Source organism: Ananas comosus, linkage group 14 (assembly GCF_001540865.1).
Source record: "Ananas comosus cultivar F153 linkage group 14, ASM154086v1, whole genome shotgun sequence".
NCBI classification, from domain to species: Eukaryota; Viridiplantae; Streptophyta; class Magnoliopsida; order Poales; family Bromeliaceae; genus Ananas; species Ananas comosus.
Genome location: NC_033634.1, coordinates 5,293,213 through 5,312,354, shown reverse-complemented (window position 1 = coordinate 5,312,354; position 19,142 = coordinate 5,293,213). Strand labels below are relative to the sequence as shown.

General features: G+C 39.0%; 2 protein-coding genes across 2 annotated transcripts; both read right to left on the bottom strand.

The window, feature by feature from the left end:
- LOC109720108 (protein TORNADO 1) lies at positions 1,809 to 8,960 on the bottom strand. Its single transcript, XM_020246993.1, has 3 exons — positions 7,460 to 8,960; positions 5,931 to 7,174; positions 1,809 to 4,884 (listed from the first exon to the last, which is right to left on the bottom strand). The coding sequence occupies exons 1-3, from the start codon at positions 8,958 to 8,960 to the stop codon at positions 3,472 to 3,474; spliced, it is 4,158 nt and encodes a 1,385-aa protein (XP_020102582.1). The 3' UTR covers positions 1,809 to 3,471.
- Positions 9,495 to 18,825, bottom strand: LOC109720326 (nuclear pore complex protein NUP133). Its single transcript, XM_020247372.1, has 8 exons — positions 18,468 to 18,825; positions 17,549 to 17,673; positions 15,608 to 17,449; positions 13,425 to 14,146; positions 12,526 to 12,684; positions 11,955 to 12,285; positions 11,568 to 11,635; positions 9,495 to 10,656 (listed from the first exon to the last, which is right to left on the bottom strand). Exons 1-8 carry the CDS (start codon positions 18,659 to 18,661, stop codon positions 10,093 to 10,095), a joined length of 4,005 nt encoding a protein of 1,334 aa, XP_020102961.1. The 5' UTR covers positions 18,662 to 18,825; the 3' UTR covers positions 9,495 to 10,092.

Sequence of the window (19,142 nt, the reverse complement as noted above, 5' to 3'; positions counted from 1 at the left end):
AGACTGCCTTCCTTAAGGGGGAGTGGAAGGTTGCTCTGGTGAGAGAGAAGGTTGAATGCCAGTGTTGCACATCTGAGCGGTGGATATTGCACTGGTACCAGCCGAAAGATGCACTGTTAGAAGGGTTGTTACACCATTTCTCTTTGCTTTGCTCCTTCGCGTTGCACTATTATTGCTATTACCGAGGGTGTAGTTTTCGTCTTGTAGCTTCGGCATATTTAAATTGTTAAAGCCGAATAGCAAACACCGGGGCTGGCGAATAGCGAGGCTGATTTGGTATGGGTTCCGATGAGAGCGAGGTTGCGTAAAGCGCAAGAGGCACATTTAATGCCCGCCAGGACCGTACGTTATAGTATACGTATCTCACCGAATACAAAAGAGGCGGATGTACACGAGGGGCATTTTGGTCAGGCGGCTGAAATTCCGGCCCGAATCTGCAAAATCGAAAAAGGCGGCCCACTTTTGCAAAAGTGCAAAACTAGTGGATTTTTTATGCAAATTGGCCAATAACCATCTAAAATTTTATAATTTGTGAAATAATCCTATCAAATTTATATTTGGCAAACTAATCCTCGAAACGCGGTGAATCATTCACCGCATTCTGAAAGTCTCTAAGGTCTTTTAAAGGCGGAGAATCATTCACCGCATTCATTAAAACGGTGAACAATTCACCGTCTTCTTCATAATTTTTTGGGAAAGAGAAAAAAAAATAAGGTTGTTAAAATTGTGCGTAGATTATACGAGAAATAAAAAAAGTGAGGTTGTTAGGATTGTGTGTGAAATATTAGAATTTTTGTTTGATTGTTAGGATTGTATGAATAGATTATTAGGATTTTATTGATTGTTAGGATTGTATAAATAGATTATTAGAATTTTCAAGTTGTTAAGATTATATGTAATTTTGATTATTAGGATTGTATGGATAGATTATTAGAATTTTTTTGATTGTTAGGATTGTATGGATAGATTATTAGAATTTTCAGGTTGTTAAGATTATATGTGATTTGTTGAAATATTTATGTGGTTGTTACGATTATATATAGGATGTAGGAAGAAACAGTAAATAAGTGAAAGACGGTGAATGATTCACCGGTTTTGTGAGAAATTAGGAAGGCGGTGAATCATTCATCGTCTTTAAGAGAAAATTGCTCCGCCTGGCAAGAAGAGAGTTAGTTTTCCAAATATATTTTTGGTAGGATTATTTCGCAAATAACAAAATTTTAGAGGGTTGTTTTGTAAAAAAGTCCAATTGAGGATATATCTGCTGCTTTTATATTAGGGAAAACTTCAAAAACCCCCCTTGTGGTTTCAATTTTTTTCACTTTAGTACCCTGTGGTTTAAAATGTATCAAGTTAGTACCCTGTGGTTTCTCACTTTATCACTTTAGTACCCTGTGGTTTAAAGTGTATCAAGTTAGTACCCTGTGGTTTTGTACTTTATCACTTTAGTACCCTGTGGTTTTAATTTGTATCAAGTTAGTACCCTGTAGTTTTTTAAATCACAGGGTACTAAAGTGATAAAGTGTGAAACCACAAGGTACTAAAGTGATAAAGTGCAAAACCACAGGGTACTAAAGTGATAAAGTGCAAAACCACAGGGTACTAACTTGATACACTTTAAACCACAGGGTACTAAAGTGATAAAGTGAGAAACCACAGGGTACTAACTTGATAAACTTTAAACCACAGGGTACTAAAATGAAAAAGTGTGAAACCACAGGAGGGTTTTTGAAGTTTTCCCTTTATATTAATGCAAAATCATTCTGCTCATCGTATGAACGCAAAATCAGTCCACTCATCATGTGAGCAAATAATATAGAGGTTGATGATTAACGAATGCACATTTGTGCATGCACACAATGTTGATGATTCCTGGCTGATAATCTTCACAAAACTTTTCCACCATTCAGAAGTTAAATGTAGCGTTTCGCATTCGAGCAGTGATCCACCGAATTTTGGTGAGGGATCATACAGTTGTGGGCTAAATGCACAAAATCCAAAAGTTTCTTCCCGAGGACATGGATTAATTGATATGGGACTGCTTCTGCAGAAGCCTATCGTCGCCAGCATGAAGTTACTGTGATTGTATGAATTCTTAGCAGCTCTTTTCAATACTTTACATTCTTGTTTTCGTGCATATACACTGATGGCCTAGTTACCTTCCGTTGCTCCTACAGCACATCCCTACGCCTTGACCATCAATCTAGAGTTTTTCAATAGAAGAGTGGATAAACTTTGCTTGTTACTCTTGGTTGTGTTTTTCTTTGAAAAACATGTTTGGATCTCTATATCCATGTGTATGTCTCATTCATTGGTGTTCGCCTTTATTACCTTATCTCTTAGGTGTCCACATTTTCATAATTACTTTAGTATTGCATTTCCATGGGTTCTATTCGTGGCGTGTTTGTAATTCTCAACACATAATCTGGACAGTATTGAATCTGGCAATGATAGGTAGGGGGGTACCACCCAATCACCTAAGCAGATCCATGTATAGCTTACTATAAGTCAAATTGTGGCCATCCATCTTTCAGTCTTAATTCTGATGTAAGTTAAGAAGATCTGCAAGAGGTGGCCAAGCTGATGGTGAGAGATCCGTAGGTTCACTGTAATCGAAGCTTCAGAATTCTTATTGCCAAAAGCTTTACTATAGATGATCAGTATGGTTGGAAGCGAAAAAGTAGCAGCAGAGCCAAAGAGATACTTGGTAGAATTGCATAAGATCAAGAACTAAGTTCATTTAGTAAACCATTGAAAATTTGGTTAATCTTTAGGTTAATTTAGTCTTTCTTTGTTGAATGATCATCAATATAGGAAATTATAAGAACCAGACCTGTAGATGTTTTTTATATAAAGTTGAACTCTACTTCTTATCACTCTCCTATGTTATACATTCAGATCATTGAAAATCGTACAAGAAAGCTTAGCAATTTGTGAAAGTTCATTTTTTATTCCAAACTAGGAGTTAGAACTAACAGAAGTTGACAAGCAATAAACATAACAAAGTAATCCCATCTTCATGATTGCTGCTTTAATACGATTGAATAGAATCGTGACTAAGTTGATGCATCATACTCATGCTTTTAAATTTATTTTACCTTATTAATGAATTACATAAGGAATCACCATAATCTTACAGCCTAAAGAGGAAGAGCATATTTCATCATAATTTCATAACATTGACTGCATTATCTCACAAATAGTAGTGTCAATGCACAATGATATCTAGCTGAGAAGCATTAAGTTGTGTATACTTGATTATCTATAAAATAGGAAGCATGTATTATTTGTTCATTAAATACAAGAAAGTAATCAATTTAAGCAGACCAGTTTATAACTGTGTTATTTATTTAGGCAAAGGTAGTATTGACAACTCTTTTCCGCCGTCAGGAGAGAGAAGTTTTTGGAGGTTTTTCAAGTGCATTTCAGTAGGTTATAGTTAATGATGCATGACAGTGTGGGCAAGGTGATTTAAAGAGGTACGCCAATAACTTCGTTTCCTCTCATTGTAATGTGTCTCCTACAAATCCATGCGATCTGCCCACTGTCCGTATACCTCACCCTCCATAAACCAAACCTCTCTGCTATGTCTGTCCCAGTAGTAATTCGTTGGCCTTTCAAGAAATCTGCAAGCCACTGTCTAGCTGCTTTCATGTCTTGCGCAATATCACCTGTTGAATTGTCAAAATTCCTTCTTCTTAGTCTGTTTCCTCCTACTTTTCCAATCATCACAGCTCCTAAAGCCCCTGCAGTGACAGCTGTGGCACCGTAAACAAGTGAAGGGTCCAGTAGGTGAGCAACTTCCCTGCTGAGATCAGGTATCATTTCTCCCATTCCCGCAACAAAATGTGCTCCTATCTTGAGGGCAAATGTCAACAATTTCATAAACTTGCTCATATAAGGAAGCAAGCATTTGACCGTTTGGTTGTCTACTTGAATGAGGCCACATCCTATCTGGTCATCCACGACGTGCATCTCTCTCCGAAACTCGCACAACATGTGCAGTCTTAATGCTGCCATGCCAGAAAATAATCTTGTAATTAGCCTTTTCGAGTAATCTTGAACCTGGACAAAATAGAACATATTGGGCACCTTTCGTTCTTGTAGTTCGATATTGTAGTTCACCAAGTAATCCACTTTATTGTGAAGCTCAGTCAGGAGGTGATACTCGTAATACCTCAACCCCTGAATCTCTTGTTTCAGGTCCTTGATCCCTTGCTCTATAGTCTTCAGTCTCTGCAGGACTATCTCAACACCCTTGGCAATGCCCAATATGGAAGGTTCAATAGTGTCTAGTTCATGGCTATTTACGTCCACAGCAGCAACATTGTTTTCTCGCTCATGCAATTTGTCCTGAGGCAGCGCAAGCTCAATAGCTAGATGATGTAGATCGTAATAACGTCGATGTAGTACTTCTCGAATATCCTCATCCGAAAGTAGATCTCTACCATAATCAGAGGCTGACTTCAAGATAAGTTTGCAATCATTTTCCACTGAGCTCCAGGTGTGCTGGTAATCATACATGCTATCCGCTGGCAAAGAAAGTAGAATCTGCTTTAGATGTTGAAGAGGCACATGCTGAGCTCTTCTGAATCTCGGTGGTATTAGGTGCTTGACGCATTCTGGTCTTATAATGCTTTCGATGAAGGTGATGCTCGGGCACAAACTTAGAATTGTTGGGATAATGAGCTGGTGGAAGACCCTTAGGATCTCACTGATGGTTTTGGTGGAACATGCAAGAATGTCGATATGGTGGCCAAGCTGGCCTCCGAGCTCCACTCTCAGATGGATTCCATTGATGACTACGTAGATTAGGTATTTCTCCAGGTTGTAGGTTGCACCTTGTTGGTTTGTTGACCGCAGAATTTTGTTGTAGAGGTGTACCTAAAATGTGAGTAGAAGATAATTTTTTTACTTTTTTTGAAGGAGAGAGAAAGGTAGCATGCCGCCTTCTTCGTTCACTTTTTTTTTAGAAATGAACTTAGGTGGAAATGCTGAACAAGTTAATAGTAGTAATTCTGATAGAATCTATATGTTTACCTTAGTTATACTCTGGGATCCAAGTCTTTAATAACAATTTGTCATAAAAACCACATTTTGATAACACATGTACTGTCATAATCTTATTTTTGGCCTCAGATGTTAACCACAGGGTCACCATTTGATTGGTCACAATCATTATTAATAGTCTTGATTACAGGCCTGCATAACATTGATTTGTTGTACGCGATTTTAATTGTTAAAGTATAGCACGTTAGATGAAAGATGAGTTACTAATACTCTGGGATTGAGTTGTTGCTTGTCGTCTTGCTTATGTGTGGTGTAGCATTTGTGTGCTTTTATTTGCATAGAGCTGTTTGCCTGATGTGAGGATTTACTTTGATTTAGATAGTTGTTCGATTGTACTTTTTTTCTATTTAATTAGGTTGTTTTTGGGTTTGCTGTTGACCCTCAAGGTAGTGTTTGTGCAGAAATATGAGTTTATATCTTGTATTTTTTTTATTCCTTTAATAAACATCACAGGGAATCACCCTATATTGTACAGTTTAAAAGGAAGTTCTTACATAAAAGCTGTATATGTTGTTGATTCTACAAGAACCGGAGTTTTGAATGAGAAAAATAGGACTGCATTTTAAAAAAGTAAAAATAAGTATTATTGGTACTGTAAAGGATATTTTCGCATAGGCTAGATAGTTTATCATACAAATAAAACTTCTAAAGTACATTTCTCCATGGTCTTTTCGTCACATGCTTGTTTGGCAATGGGATAAGAAAACATACAACAATATGGTAAAAAGATGCATTCTTGTAATTTTCTGACTTGATGTAGTGATTGGGTCAACATTTTATTTAACAGGGTAGATCTTTTAAATGGAACCGATAAAAGACTTGATGGAATATGTAAATAGGATAGACCAAAAATTTGTTACCTGTAGTTTTGCAAAGAAGCTGTTTGTCAGAAACATATGCTTTGAATCGTCACATTCTAAATGCCTTCCTACATAAACACACCCAGGAGTGCTCAATTGCCACTTTTGTGTTCTTCCTCTTGTTTCCTGTAGAATCCCTGGTACTAGAAGTAGAGTGTTTGGATCACCAGGATCTTGTTCATGGCACAACTCTAGCTTCAGCATCATATTTATTAGATCATTAATTTCTAAATTGTCAAAAACTTTTGGACCAGTTGTAAGAACCTGATTTTGCAACCGTAGTCTTATAACTTTCTCCAATTCTTTCCTGCTGATGAAACCATTTTTTTCATTTTGGGTAATTCTTATTGCATCTAAGTTTGTAAGCTGGCTGAGCACATTTCTGAAGAACCACTCACAATCTAAGATTAGAAAACCAAGATCCCCGAAGAAAATTATCTGTCCCATATTGTGTAGCGAGCTTGCTAGTGCATGCCTTTGATTATTCAGCTTCTCCATATTATCATGCCTTGATCTGATTCTTACGGCTGGAACTTTAAGTTGGCATAAATCACAAAACTCATTCCATCTCATTATGGGTTTACCATAGTTCCTCGAGCGCCAGTCATTTAAATGATTTATTAGGTCATTGCAGAACCGGTAAACTTGAGGAGCTCTTTGCACGATAGTTCTGCTAATCTTTCGTATGTGGTGAGTGAGTTTGCTTACAGAAGTTGATGATCTGGCATCCACGCTGAAAACTGTTGGGTAGAAATCGATGTAATCTCGAAAGTCTTCCCTTAGCCTTTGGATTGCAGCAACAGTTGAATGCAGGTCTCCTGATAGATGGCACACTTTATCGGAGTGAGTGAGAACCACGGAGACATGTGGTAGGAGCATTCGTGACAACGTTCTCCTTGAACTTGAGACTATGAACTTGAGCCAGTATAGCAGGTCTTCTTCGATCTCTGTTGGGCTTTTTGGATCCCTATTTGCTGGCTTTCGGAACAAGCTGGATATTATAAGGAAAAAGGAAGGACTTCCATGACCTGGAAACATGAGATCCTGCAGTGCACAATTTTCGTGCTGACCAGCAAGGTTCCAAATTGAAATTGTCATGTCACCATCATGAATAGTCCTTATCTTGATATCAGGCGCGCCTGCAATTTTCTCAACTGGCTCTATTAGACTCCTTATCCGATCCATGTATTGTGAGTCTGTTGCATTCATGTTGTGATATATGGAGTTGCAAAGAGTGGTTTTTCCTGCATGCACATGCACTAGTTCAGCTATCACCTCAATTTCAGTGCTTTATTACATGTAATGATTGCCCGGCCTATTTTTGTGAACAAAAGATCTCTTTCAATCAAGGATATGAGACAAATATGTTAGCTGAATTTCATGTCTAGAATTCGGCTACACAATGTTAGAAGTAATAGGGTTAGTATGAGCTCTTCATGATATAGTTTACTGCTACTTGTTAACATCATAATGCGAGCATATGCGGGACTAGAAATAAGGTAAGGTAATCGAGTGTAGTGAAAACTTACCTGCAAGTTCTTGACCGCAGAGGAATAATCGGCAGCATGTAGGCATGGTTTGAGGCAGATCAGTTAGCAAGTCATTTTCAGGAATCGGCGCTCCATTTTGTATCAGCTTCTCATATATTCCATCTGCCTTTCCTGCAATCTGCAAAGGTGTTCCACTGAGATCAATTTCTTCGATCCAAGGATTGACCTGCAATGTTTCCATGATTGTTTGTAAGACTACATCCCCTTCTACTCCTGTGCAACCTGTCAATGAAAGGAACCTTATGGTTGCATTCCTTTCCAAGCTTCTGAAGATTCTAGCAATATCATTTGGTTTCATGCTTCTGTCCTCACAAATGACTAATTGGACCATGCTTTGATTCGTCTCCAACAAGCGCAGGATTGCTGTTATGCCACATCTACCTATTCTCGTCTTCCCTCCCCCGAAAGTTAATGATTTTAGGGTGTTATTGGCTTGGCTTTGCAGCGGTGAGAACCTGCTGATAGGACATAGTAAATGCTCTACCCCGACTCCACCGAACCAATTCCCATCCACCCATAAGTTCTCTAAAGATTTGTTCTTGAAGAGCCCAGCACCGATGTATACTATAGCTTTGTCTTTAAGACAAGTTCTTGACAGCTTAACTTTCTTGAGGCTCTTGTTTTGCTCTAGAGCCCCTGCAAACTCTTTAGCCCACTTTGATTGCAGCGGGATGCCTGTCATATCAAGGGTGGCCACTGTTATGTTCCATCCCAAGGCGCAAGCTACTCTCCGAGAGCCTGAAGAGTTAATTTTGTAAATCCTAAGTGTGCTCGTCTCAGGCATGAATTCGACTACTTTGAAGCGCTTGCTATCCGTAGATTCTCCGCCCCATATGTGCAATTCCGTGGTTCGATTCCTTGCTATAGTCGCAGATATCAAAGGAGTTGCGGTGACGGGATCCTTGTCCAGTATCAGCAGTAACTTCAGTGCATAATTCATCTCAATCATTCGGGAAAGCTCCTCTGCACCTTCCGAGCCGACAGAGTCCTCCCATATTTGCAATTCTTCCACTGTGTCATTTTCTGCCAATGCAGAAGCAAGGTGCCTAGCTCCGGTAGACTGAAGGTTACACTCGGAGAAAATGATCGCCTTGATTGTAGTGTTTCTTTTGAGCATTTCTGATAGCTTAGGATAATCTTCTACGCCGAAAGTATTCTTTTGAAATTCAAGCTGCTTCACACCAGAGTTGCTGCTGCTCAGCCACGTGCATAGGATTTGCAATTGCAGCTGCTGCTGCCATTCCACTCCATGAAATGACAAGTTTGTTAGACTTTTCCAATTGCCCCTTTGCATGGCAAGCTCATTCAAAAATCGACTGAAGAATTGAGTACTGATGTCGTTTCTGGCAATGTTGATGCTCACCGATTTCTCTGTTTCTTGATACGAGTTCGAGGTGGACTGGGTCTGATAGAAGGAAATACTCTCCAGTTCTGTGTCCCCGGACTGGATTATCTGCAAAGCCCAGAGAAGGTCTCCCATGTTTCTGGGGCTGTGGGATAACATTTTTTTTTTCTTTTTTTCCTAGACCCTAATAAGAAACTTGCTTGTTGTAGAGACCGGTTACTACCTTCTACATAAGAAGAGTATTGCTTTGCTTTGCTTTGCTTCTTCATATTTTGCTTTGCTTCAGCTTGATGCGGCGGCTGCTCAGCAACGAATCTCACTGTTTCTGTAATCTCGCATTTAATTGTTTAATTATCAGTTAATCCTATCCCAAGTAACAGCGCCGAAGGTGCGCTGGCACGTATTTGATTTTTATTTGTTCTTTGACTATCTAAAGCAACCTAATGGATCCTGACGGAAAAGTTGCCCAAGGATCAGATTCCTAGCGTGTGATACAAAAAAAAAAAAGAAGAAAGTGTTTTGAGGACCAGAGTTAAAAGGAAGATGCCTCTAGCGCAAGATACGAATTTCCCTGCCCAACATTTTCTTTGCGTTATTCCAGAGACTGGAAAGAGTATGCATGCCTTCAATCAGCTAAGGTTCAGTGAAGCCTAACAATGAACTGAAAACTTTAGCACAAAAATCTCAGTACATAGGAGGAAGCTATGCAGTAACCAATACTGTATTTAACAATGAACTGAAAACTTTAGCACAAAAATCTCAGTACATGGGAGGAAGCTATGCAGTAACCAAACTGTATTCGTCAGTGCGCTACATGCCACTACAGTGTCACATGGGAGAAGTTATTGTCTGCACCCAGTCCTTCAGGTCAATCTGTGAACCGCTTCCTTTCGAGCCGTCCATCCATTCAACTACATACTTCAAACCTTATTCTTAAAAAAGAAAGTAATTATAAAGTAAAAATAAAAGCACAGAAGGTACAAATTCGCAGATTTGAGACAAAATCACAGTACTCGGCTAGACGTTAAGCATTCTGATGAACAGCATAGCACTGTTAAAATTCTCCACGTATCCAGCTGTCAAAATGCAGAGCTTTCTCTGATGGCCGGTTGTGCTACTAAACCGGCGAGTGTGAACTAGCCAGCAACAACAAAATCTGAAACCATAGGCCTCAACAGAATCAAATCACCTACGATATGAACTGAACATTATACTAGCAAGGCAACAAAATCTGAGGGTTCAAGAAAAAAAAAAGTCAGCAGTAGAATCACGTATCATCATGAATTATGTCCGCCTCCTCAGCTACGGCTACAACATTGCTCCCTTCCTTGCCCATAAAGACTGCAGTCAGCATCAGCTTACCTGCATCAGGGAAATCCTTATGCTTCATCAGGATTTCCTCCACGGAAGAAGAACTAGTGCTGTGTAGAGTTAGGCTCGAAAGTTGCACATGCTCTTTCCTAAGGGGCAGTATCTCCTCGAAGCTACCATCGTACATCATATCTGCTCCGGACCCATAACACCGACTTGAAGCATTGAAGAGCACCGTTTCTCTAAGAGCTTCTAAAAGGACTTCCTCACTCCAACCTTCTACAGTCGATGCCTGGCAGATAGATAGCCAGTCATCTTGGTTGGCTGCATTCATCCAGCACTCCTCCAGAGTGCTTACATTGGAACGGCGGAAGGATGCGCTCGTCCAAGCAAACACATCAAATACTTTCAGAGAAATATCTCGGCCCCCTCTTAAGCACATATCTATCAGTTCTGTGGGAGTCAGTGGCTTACTAATGTCCTCTTCACCAATGTTTACAAAGTATGCGACAATCTCTTCCTGTAAAATAGAAGTCAAACATGCAACAACTATCATCATGACATTAAGCAGTACATTAACATATCAGAATTTAAATATTATAATATTGTTATTTTCTTTTATCTATAATTATTGTTCTCAGGACACGAGAATAAGGTGGCTTTGGAAAAGAAAGCAAACCAGCCACCACCACCATTCTATCATATCTCCAAAGATGGGCATCAGAAACCAATATGACAGAAAGTTCTATAGTAATTAGTGTAGGTAGTCATCCAAGATACAGTTTTAACTGCATAGCTTAATGCAAACAGTTAAGAATGAGCACAAAAAGGCTCTTGGAGTATGGTAGAAAGGTTGGAAGTTTTCACGCCTATGTCTAACAAATAACCGATAATGCAATCTTGTCAATCACCTCCAATCATCATAATCTTGTGAGCAGTTTTACATGGTAGTAAAGAATGCCAAAAAAAGGTTACTACACAGGAATTGGTCTTAAGCCTCACGAGAACACCTTCTCCTTTAATGCTAGAGTTCATAGGCTGGCCAATGCAGCTATCTACACTTTATAAGCAACATCATCTCAGAAGCGCTAAAAGACAAAGCTTTTTTCCTTTTTTTTTGGGGTTCCAAATAACACTATCAGGATGCAATTGTAGGCAAATATCTTCATGTGTATATAAATATAATATGAAGTAGCAGTTCCAGAAACTAAAATATAAGTAGAACACAATTCTGTAGAAATATAAACTTAATGTACCACTCCAAGAATATCAGAACAGACAATACCTGTTTTCAGTTCAAATCGCTTTGTCAGATTATTGAGGTGATAGCTAAGCAATGTGATTAGATAAACAGAATGTTGTAATTAAGTTTTGAAATTGAAATGGAAAAGTTTACGTCAAGGAATGTATCAAACTCTTAAGAAATGTCACCTGCAATTTAAGAATCTGCAGATCAGCTTCTATGCGGGCAATCTTCATTTCAAAACCCACATCTTTACCTATTCCATAGAAGTGTAATTTATCAGCAACTAATGCTAATAATAAAGAGAAAGAACTAACACTCGTTTGACAATCCCAAACTCCACACGATTGTTAGTGGTACCTCCCAGACTCCAAACGAGTGTATATCACATCTATTAAACCATTTTTATATCCAAAAGGAAGTCATAAACTTGACTCCGTTGAACCAGAAGAGCGAATATTATTGGGTTGATCGCTGTACCAAAACTTGCCCTCTTTACTGCCTGTTTGACAAACTTTACCCTATAGTTGCTACAATTTACTTTTAAACAACTATTAATTGAAGAAAAAACTAACCTGCCATAGCTGAAATTTTGGAGACATTAAGTAATCGTCTTCTTTCAGCCAGAGACGGCAATCTCTTCACCTCTGTAAGATCAAAATTTTCCTTGCTGACCAACGCAGAATCATCACCGCCAAACAAAGATAAGGCATGAAGAGTTTCTGAAGCAGAGGAGAATTGACTTAAGAATATCTCATGAAGCCACCGCAAATCTTTGTGATCCTTGAGAAAATTTGCTAGCTCATCCAGGAACTCCTCTCCAAGCCTTAACAGCTTAGCATACTGTTGGTTCTTAATTAGCTGCTGAAAGACATAGTAGCTGAATCCTCCATGAGGCCCTACATGCTGCATTATAACATTACATCAAACTAAAAAGACCCGGCGTATTGAAATACATAAAATATTATTTGAATAAGCCACATTTAGCTACCAAATAGCAATTCTTGAAAGGAGAAAAGAAGTTGAGTGCCGATGCTGGATCATGAGATTTGAACTCTAGTTTTTTTGGTCTGTGCATCTAAATATCCTATCAATGAGCAAAATCTTACAAAATACTTATTCAGAATAAAAGGAATGTTCTCATACCATAAGGTTTCTGAGGAGTTCTGTATCACCAAGGTCGTAACATATATGCCACAAAGTTTGATAGCCTTCATGCTGCTTAGCAATTAAAAGAATGGGTGAAGTAACCTCTCTATATATGGATTCTTTTGTTTCATTGTCATCAACACCTTTACATGACTCCTGAAAAGAAAGAAAAGGAAAAAGAAAAAGAAAGCATGGTTATTTGTTCTGTTACTCAACTAAATTCAACAAATTGAGAAACAGAGCAATGCAGCAAGCTATAATTAACTGCATCAAGGAAAGTAAAGATTACAAGTAGATATGTCATTACTCTGATATGGGTGCATCGAGAAACCAGATTCACTTATAACACATAAAATCTGAAAGAGAAAAGGGCAAAACAGACAATTTCTGAGTTTTTTTTTACAGTTTTGCAACTCCTCATAGAATATCTTCACGAGGTAAATGTTCTATAATTCTAGTTTCGAGAGGCAGCATATTCTCAGGTCTATCAGTATGGACAAGAAAAAAGTTGGTTCCTATTCTCAAGCTACCTAAGACATGCAAAACCACTTACCAGTCAATCGGCAAGTTTTCAAACTTACACAATTATTGCTAACATATTTACAACCCACCCCTCCCCACCACCACCACCACCACCACCACCACCAAACAGAAAAAACCAACCACAGGAAACCCCTCCTCCCCCTCCCCTCTCCAAAACACCTTGTTGCAGCTAAGTCCATATACCTTTCAATATAATCTACTATCTTGTACATCTCGTGATAAAAAGGAAACAGACAAGTTGATGATATAGTGACCAAACAAGGATTAGATGAAAAACAAGGCATGGTCATCAAAACAAGCAAATATTCTAATAAGAAAAAAATAGTCAGCAATGTCATACCACACAAAGGTACCTGGTATTTAGCTTCCACAATTCTTTTGGCAAATTCATACATGGAACCAAGTAGCTCCTCTCTTCGTCGACAGTATTCTTCAAGTAGTCCTTTTCGTTCTTCCCCACGTTCAATTTTAGCACTGATTGAACCAGTATACGCGTCCAAGAGAGTAGCTGTCAGACCTTGAAATTGAGACCACAGTTTAGATTTGCCTGAAATATCCACTTCTCCTGATTCCTTTAAAAGCTGCATGATGAAAGCCGCTATGCTCCACAAACCTGACCGGACAACAGGCTGGCTGTTCCAAGGTGTTAATCCCTCGGGAGAAGGATACCAGTTCTTGTGCTCATCTCTATAGCGCATAGCACTCTGAATTAACAATGTACAAGCATTTGCTAATTCAAATGCTTGCTCCATCCGAATAAAAAAGGAACTCTCTCCATTAATTATATACTGAAGATAGTGAGACAAGCAATAGAAGAATTCCTCTATGTCAGAAACTTTACTGTAGAATACTTCAGCATTATCTCGATCCATTAAGAGAACAGTATTCCGGCGAGCTTTCTCACCAACCAGCTGAATGAGGCTCCATAGAGAACCAGCGGTGTGAATATAAGACTGAGATGACGAAGAGTTGGCTGTGCCTAATCGCTGCTGGCTAAGCACATTTTGTAGCTCCCTCAACTGGATCATGCCAGAAAGCTTCTCTCCATTTTCCAAGATGGTAAGCAAAGCAATTCCTACAAGGAAAAGAGACAATTGTCTAACATTGAAAATACACATAATGTCCCACAAAACAAAGGATAAAAAAATTAGCATACCACAAAAACCATTATAATCAACAAATATGCATAGTATCTGATTATCTTGATACGCGACATAACTAAAAGTGGAAAAAGAACATGACCGAGTAGACTTGAGCATCTGCTGTCATTTTAAGCATTCAGCTTAGACACATGAAGAGGCATATGAATAAAACGCAGTTCACATAGACAGATATTTGATGTTAAGAGACATAATTAACCATAGGAAAAAAAAAAAAAAGAGAAATTATGTTCATCAATTACAATAACTTCCACTTTACATGTTACATCCAAGCAATCCTGTTAGAGAGTAGCTCAGAAGATCTAAAGGTACATAGACCATTAAGAGCTTTCGTCAACAGTCAGTCAGTGCTAATATTCAAATACATACTGGAAGACATTCGCATGGCAATATGTTCCCAAATGACAATCTACGACCAGGCAAAATATTTTATCTATCTCTAGCAGATTTGAGACTCTTCAAACTGTTCAACCAAATCGTTTATAAGAACTAAACCCAATTCATAATGTATCAAGTATCAACCAAGACCTATCAGGTTATCTTTTTAAAATAGCTTTTGCAACATCCTCAAGATGTAGAATATCAGTATAAAGAAAATTTTCTATCACGCATCGTCGAGTTTGAGACAAGTGAAGAAGACAATCAAATTTAAAAAGTTAACAGGTCATCAAAATATGAAGAAACATGAATTCAATGGCATCATTTAAACTGATAACCTCAATCAACTATTTTTCTTCTAATTACAGAACATTTCCCATAAAATAAAGAGAGGAAAATAAATCTGTTGGGAACACATAAGACAGATTAAAAAGAGTTAAAAAAAAAAGAAAACACAAGCATTATATCCTTATTAGAATTTTGCTGAAGATAACTTTTTTATGAAGCCTTCATATCCAATGTGAACCGTTTTTGCTATATCCTCAATGGTGAAGGAATACTTTTACCAACTAGTTCGGAACCATCTGGAAGAATGAATAGAGAAACCGTGTTTGCTATATCCTCAATGGTGAAGGAATACTTTTACCAACTAGTTCGGAACCATCTGGAAGAACGAATAGAGAAAGAAAGCAGATGCAGCACACAAGCTGTGCGAATTAAGAGAGTATAACATTGCAAACATTTTAGCTCCATTTGAAACTAGTAAAGAAAGTCGCAGAAACAGAGTCCCCATGTCACAACCTCCACACCCACAAAGCAAAGAGAAAATACAGGGGACAAAAAAAGCCAAATAGAAAGAAGCAAAATCAAACAGAAAACAGTAGTTACAAAAGCCAAAGCAAGACAATTAATCATGCCTTCAGCATACAAAATGGATTGGATAGTTGGTTAATGACAAAAAATATGACAAGTAGAGAAAAAGCGACCCAGATCCTTACTTTGCTTTGAATACAGTTCCGCATGGCACTTAGATAAAGCAAGAAACTGAAGGTACTTTTGATGTTTTTGCTGCTTGTCCAAGAGAAGGGATGACACAACAGCTGAAGCCACGAAGTCAGAACCTCTTGTTGTCGTCCAATGTTTGGCTAACGTATCAACAATAGATTTGCTCATGCGAACAAATACATTTGTCTCACCTTCCTTCTCAAATGCTCCTTTCATTTGAAGCTTCTCAAAAACACCATCAACTGCGCTAGACAAAACAAAATCATGAAACAGACGACCTAGCAACGCTTCAACCTCTTCATCGAGTGCAGTTCGCTGTGCAATGCCAGAAAAAGCTGCCCTTTGTCGACCTCCACCACTCCAAGCCTCAGAGCTAGCCCTTCTGGGAACAACATTGCCGCCAAATGCCTGACTTCTTTTTTCTTCTTCTGCAACTCCTTCATTAGAGCTTCCTTTACGTGATAAACTTCGCTCTGGTGGCTCAACCCCACCAAGTAAAACTGCTTTTTCATGTATAGCCCAAAAGCCAGCCCTTTCAGTCAAGACAATCCAGGCTCCTTCCTCATTATCCTCAGCAGATGGAAAAACAGAAGCATCTAAAACTTTTCCGGCATCCCAAGGCAAATCAAATTGATAGAGTCTCGTGGAGCCCCTCCAGTAATTAGTCACTGTTGCAGTTCCATCACCAGATAGCACAATTGCAGAACCAGATGGCTTACCTCCTATACGTAACCTCATGGCAAAAAGGAAGTCTTCATCTTCCACCCTAGCTTTAGGAATTATGACCTGAAGAGGAGCCTTTTTCTCCAAAAATCTTTCACTCTTTGACCCATTATGTTTAGACGAAAAATGTTGACCAGGATTATATTGCATTGTCAGAAGAGAATACTGAGTGTAGCTTGAACTGCTCACACGATCTTTACAGAAGGTAGCAACAAGAATACTCAAGTCTCTTCCATGGTCATCTGTTTGCATGTCCAAAAGCCAGATGTGCTTCTGACCAGCTAAATCCTTTTTAATACCCAGATCACCATCATTGCCAACAATTTCATGAGCCCAAAGTTTTGTAACTTCTAAGTTTGGTGCAAGCATAATATTCCAACACTGAATCTCACGATTTGTTAGCAGAAGGAAATTCCGATCAGATTTTTCTGCGAAAGAATGCTTTGATTGCCAGATAAGCGACCTTGCATAACCTTTATCGCTTTGAGAATGCCTAGTAGAAGTACTACCAAATAGAACTTCGGATAGTTGTCTCCGATGTATTTCAGTTGGTTTAAATCGAAACAACCATAATGCACCATATGACTGGCAAGCTATTGCAATACATTCATAAGGACTATCAGGAACAGCATCAGCAATAATGGAGTTGAATTTTTTTTCAGACGAGTGTTCATGTCCAATACAACCGTCCTTATGGTTCCTGTTGACAGCATTTGTGCGATCATCTGACGAGCCACCATCATTATTGTTCAGAGCTGGAAAGCTAATAATTGGAATTCTTCCCCTTTCAGAATAAATGTCATGCCAATATGCAACAACTTGAGTCGTCTGATTGAATAAAATGACACCAGTAGAACTGCTTTGCTCTAACATGATATTACAGGATGTTGATGATGGAATGTCCCATCTAACCATACAAACCATCAAATGATTACTGAAAAGGGGCTCACTGTGTAAGTCATTATTTCCGATCACAGCAAGTGGGACCTCAAGTACAATACAATCTTTTGAGACTGAAGCAGATAAATAGCTCCAAATAAACAGCTCGCTTCCACATACCATCCATGCAAGGGATGTACCTTTATCCATACCACCAGCAATTGCTGTACTATCTGCATAAAAGATAATAGGTCAGTACTGTTACAGGTGATTGTAAATCGTAAACTAATAGGGTCAAGAAACTAGTCTGACTGAGCAATGATCATAACTACCAGTAAAATTCTTCTGCAGAAGATTCGATTGAGCATTGCGAACGATATGTGGAAAATCTCCAACAAAAACAGGCTGGATCTGATTAGAATCATCACTTTTATCTGCTTTCTTCCCTGTTGGAATTCTGAAAATACGAGGTAGTATTAATAATCAGATACAATCTGCAGGATGTTTATAACTAACACGGATCGCTAAGAAGTAAGGGCATGTTTGGTTCATGATTAGAATAGGAATGGGAAATGAAATTGGATTGCTTCGGAATGGCAAATGGAATGACAAATCATGCAAAAATGTTTGGTTCATTATTGGATTGGAAATCAGAATGGAAATTTGGAATTTTTGAGAGAGGATTTTGATTAGGAGAGAGGAATTTGATGAAGGGAGATGAGGCAGGTGTTGGTGAAAGAGAATTTTGAATAGTTTACTTTGGAATAGGCCAATCTGGGATTCAAAGCCGGATTGGGTCATAAATGGATTTGGCCATTCCCATTCCGGAGTGGAATGGGAACCGGAATCCGATTCCTATAAAACAAACGACAACTATCGGAATCAATGAATTCAATTCCGACTCCATAGTCTAAAAAAGGTGGAGCAAACATGCCCTAAGGGTAAATCAGAATAACCAGTAAATAGCATAAGCCGTTTAAAGTTTTGAGAACTGAAGGTTTAATTAAAGCATCATTAAATCATCTCGCATGAGCTAAGCAACCGAGTAATTGTAAGACCAATTCACGAACAGTGTAAGCTATCAAATTAGGCCATAGAAGGTAGGAATGTGATATTCTTACCAAAGAAACCTAATGGTGCTGCTCACTTTCTACAATGGTAGATTCTCGCAAGCAAACAGGCCGTTACGGAGCACCAAGTAAAGAAACTAAACTGCTGCTGTGAGCTGCAGAGGAGTGTGGGGAGTAGTACCTGGCGAGAACGGAGAGGCGGGAAGACCAGGGGGCTGGCGTGCCGGTGAGGGGGCGGTTGGGGATGGAAGGAAGGGGGAGGGGGAGGGGGAGGGGGAGGGGAGTGGAAGGGGATTCGTCGTGCCCCTTCTCCTTGTTCTCCTTCCCCCTCTGGGGAGAGGCGAGATGCGGCTTCCTCGTCGCCGGTGAGAACATTGCTCCCACAAGAGACGGACGGATCGATCGATTGCGACGAGACCAAGCTTTCTACTACTATTATAGGGTTTAGGGTTTTAAAAACGGCTTAAGAAGAGCCTCCTTGGTTCCGCCGGACAGCGGCGATGAATGCCCGAAAAGTTACAACGTGGAAAGCGGGAAGGGAATCGATAAAGGAAGGAAAACAAATAACCCTATATAGAGTCTGTCCATGAAGGTTTTTTTTTTTTATAAAATGAATCTCCAGAAATTCAATTTTAACAACACAATTTTATCAAAATTTTATTTATAAAATTAATTCTTCTTTCGCCACGTAGGCACCACGTCAGAAATTTCTCAAAAAGACGGTGAATCGTTCACCGTCTTTATTATATTTGTTGTGGTGAATGGTTCACCGCCTTCATAAGGCGGTGAATCATTCACCGTTTTTAGTACAAATCTCTACTCTGATGCGTCAATCTTTTCAAGTCTAGAATATGGT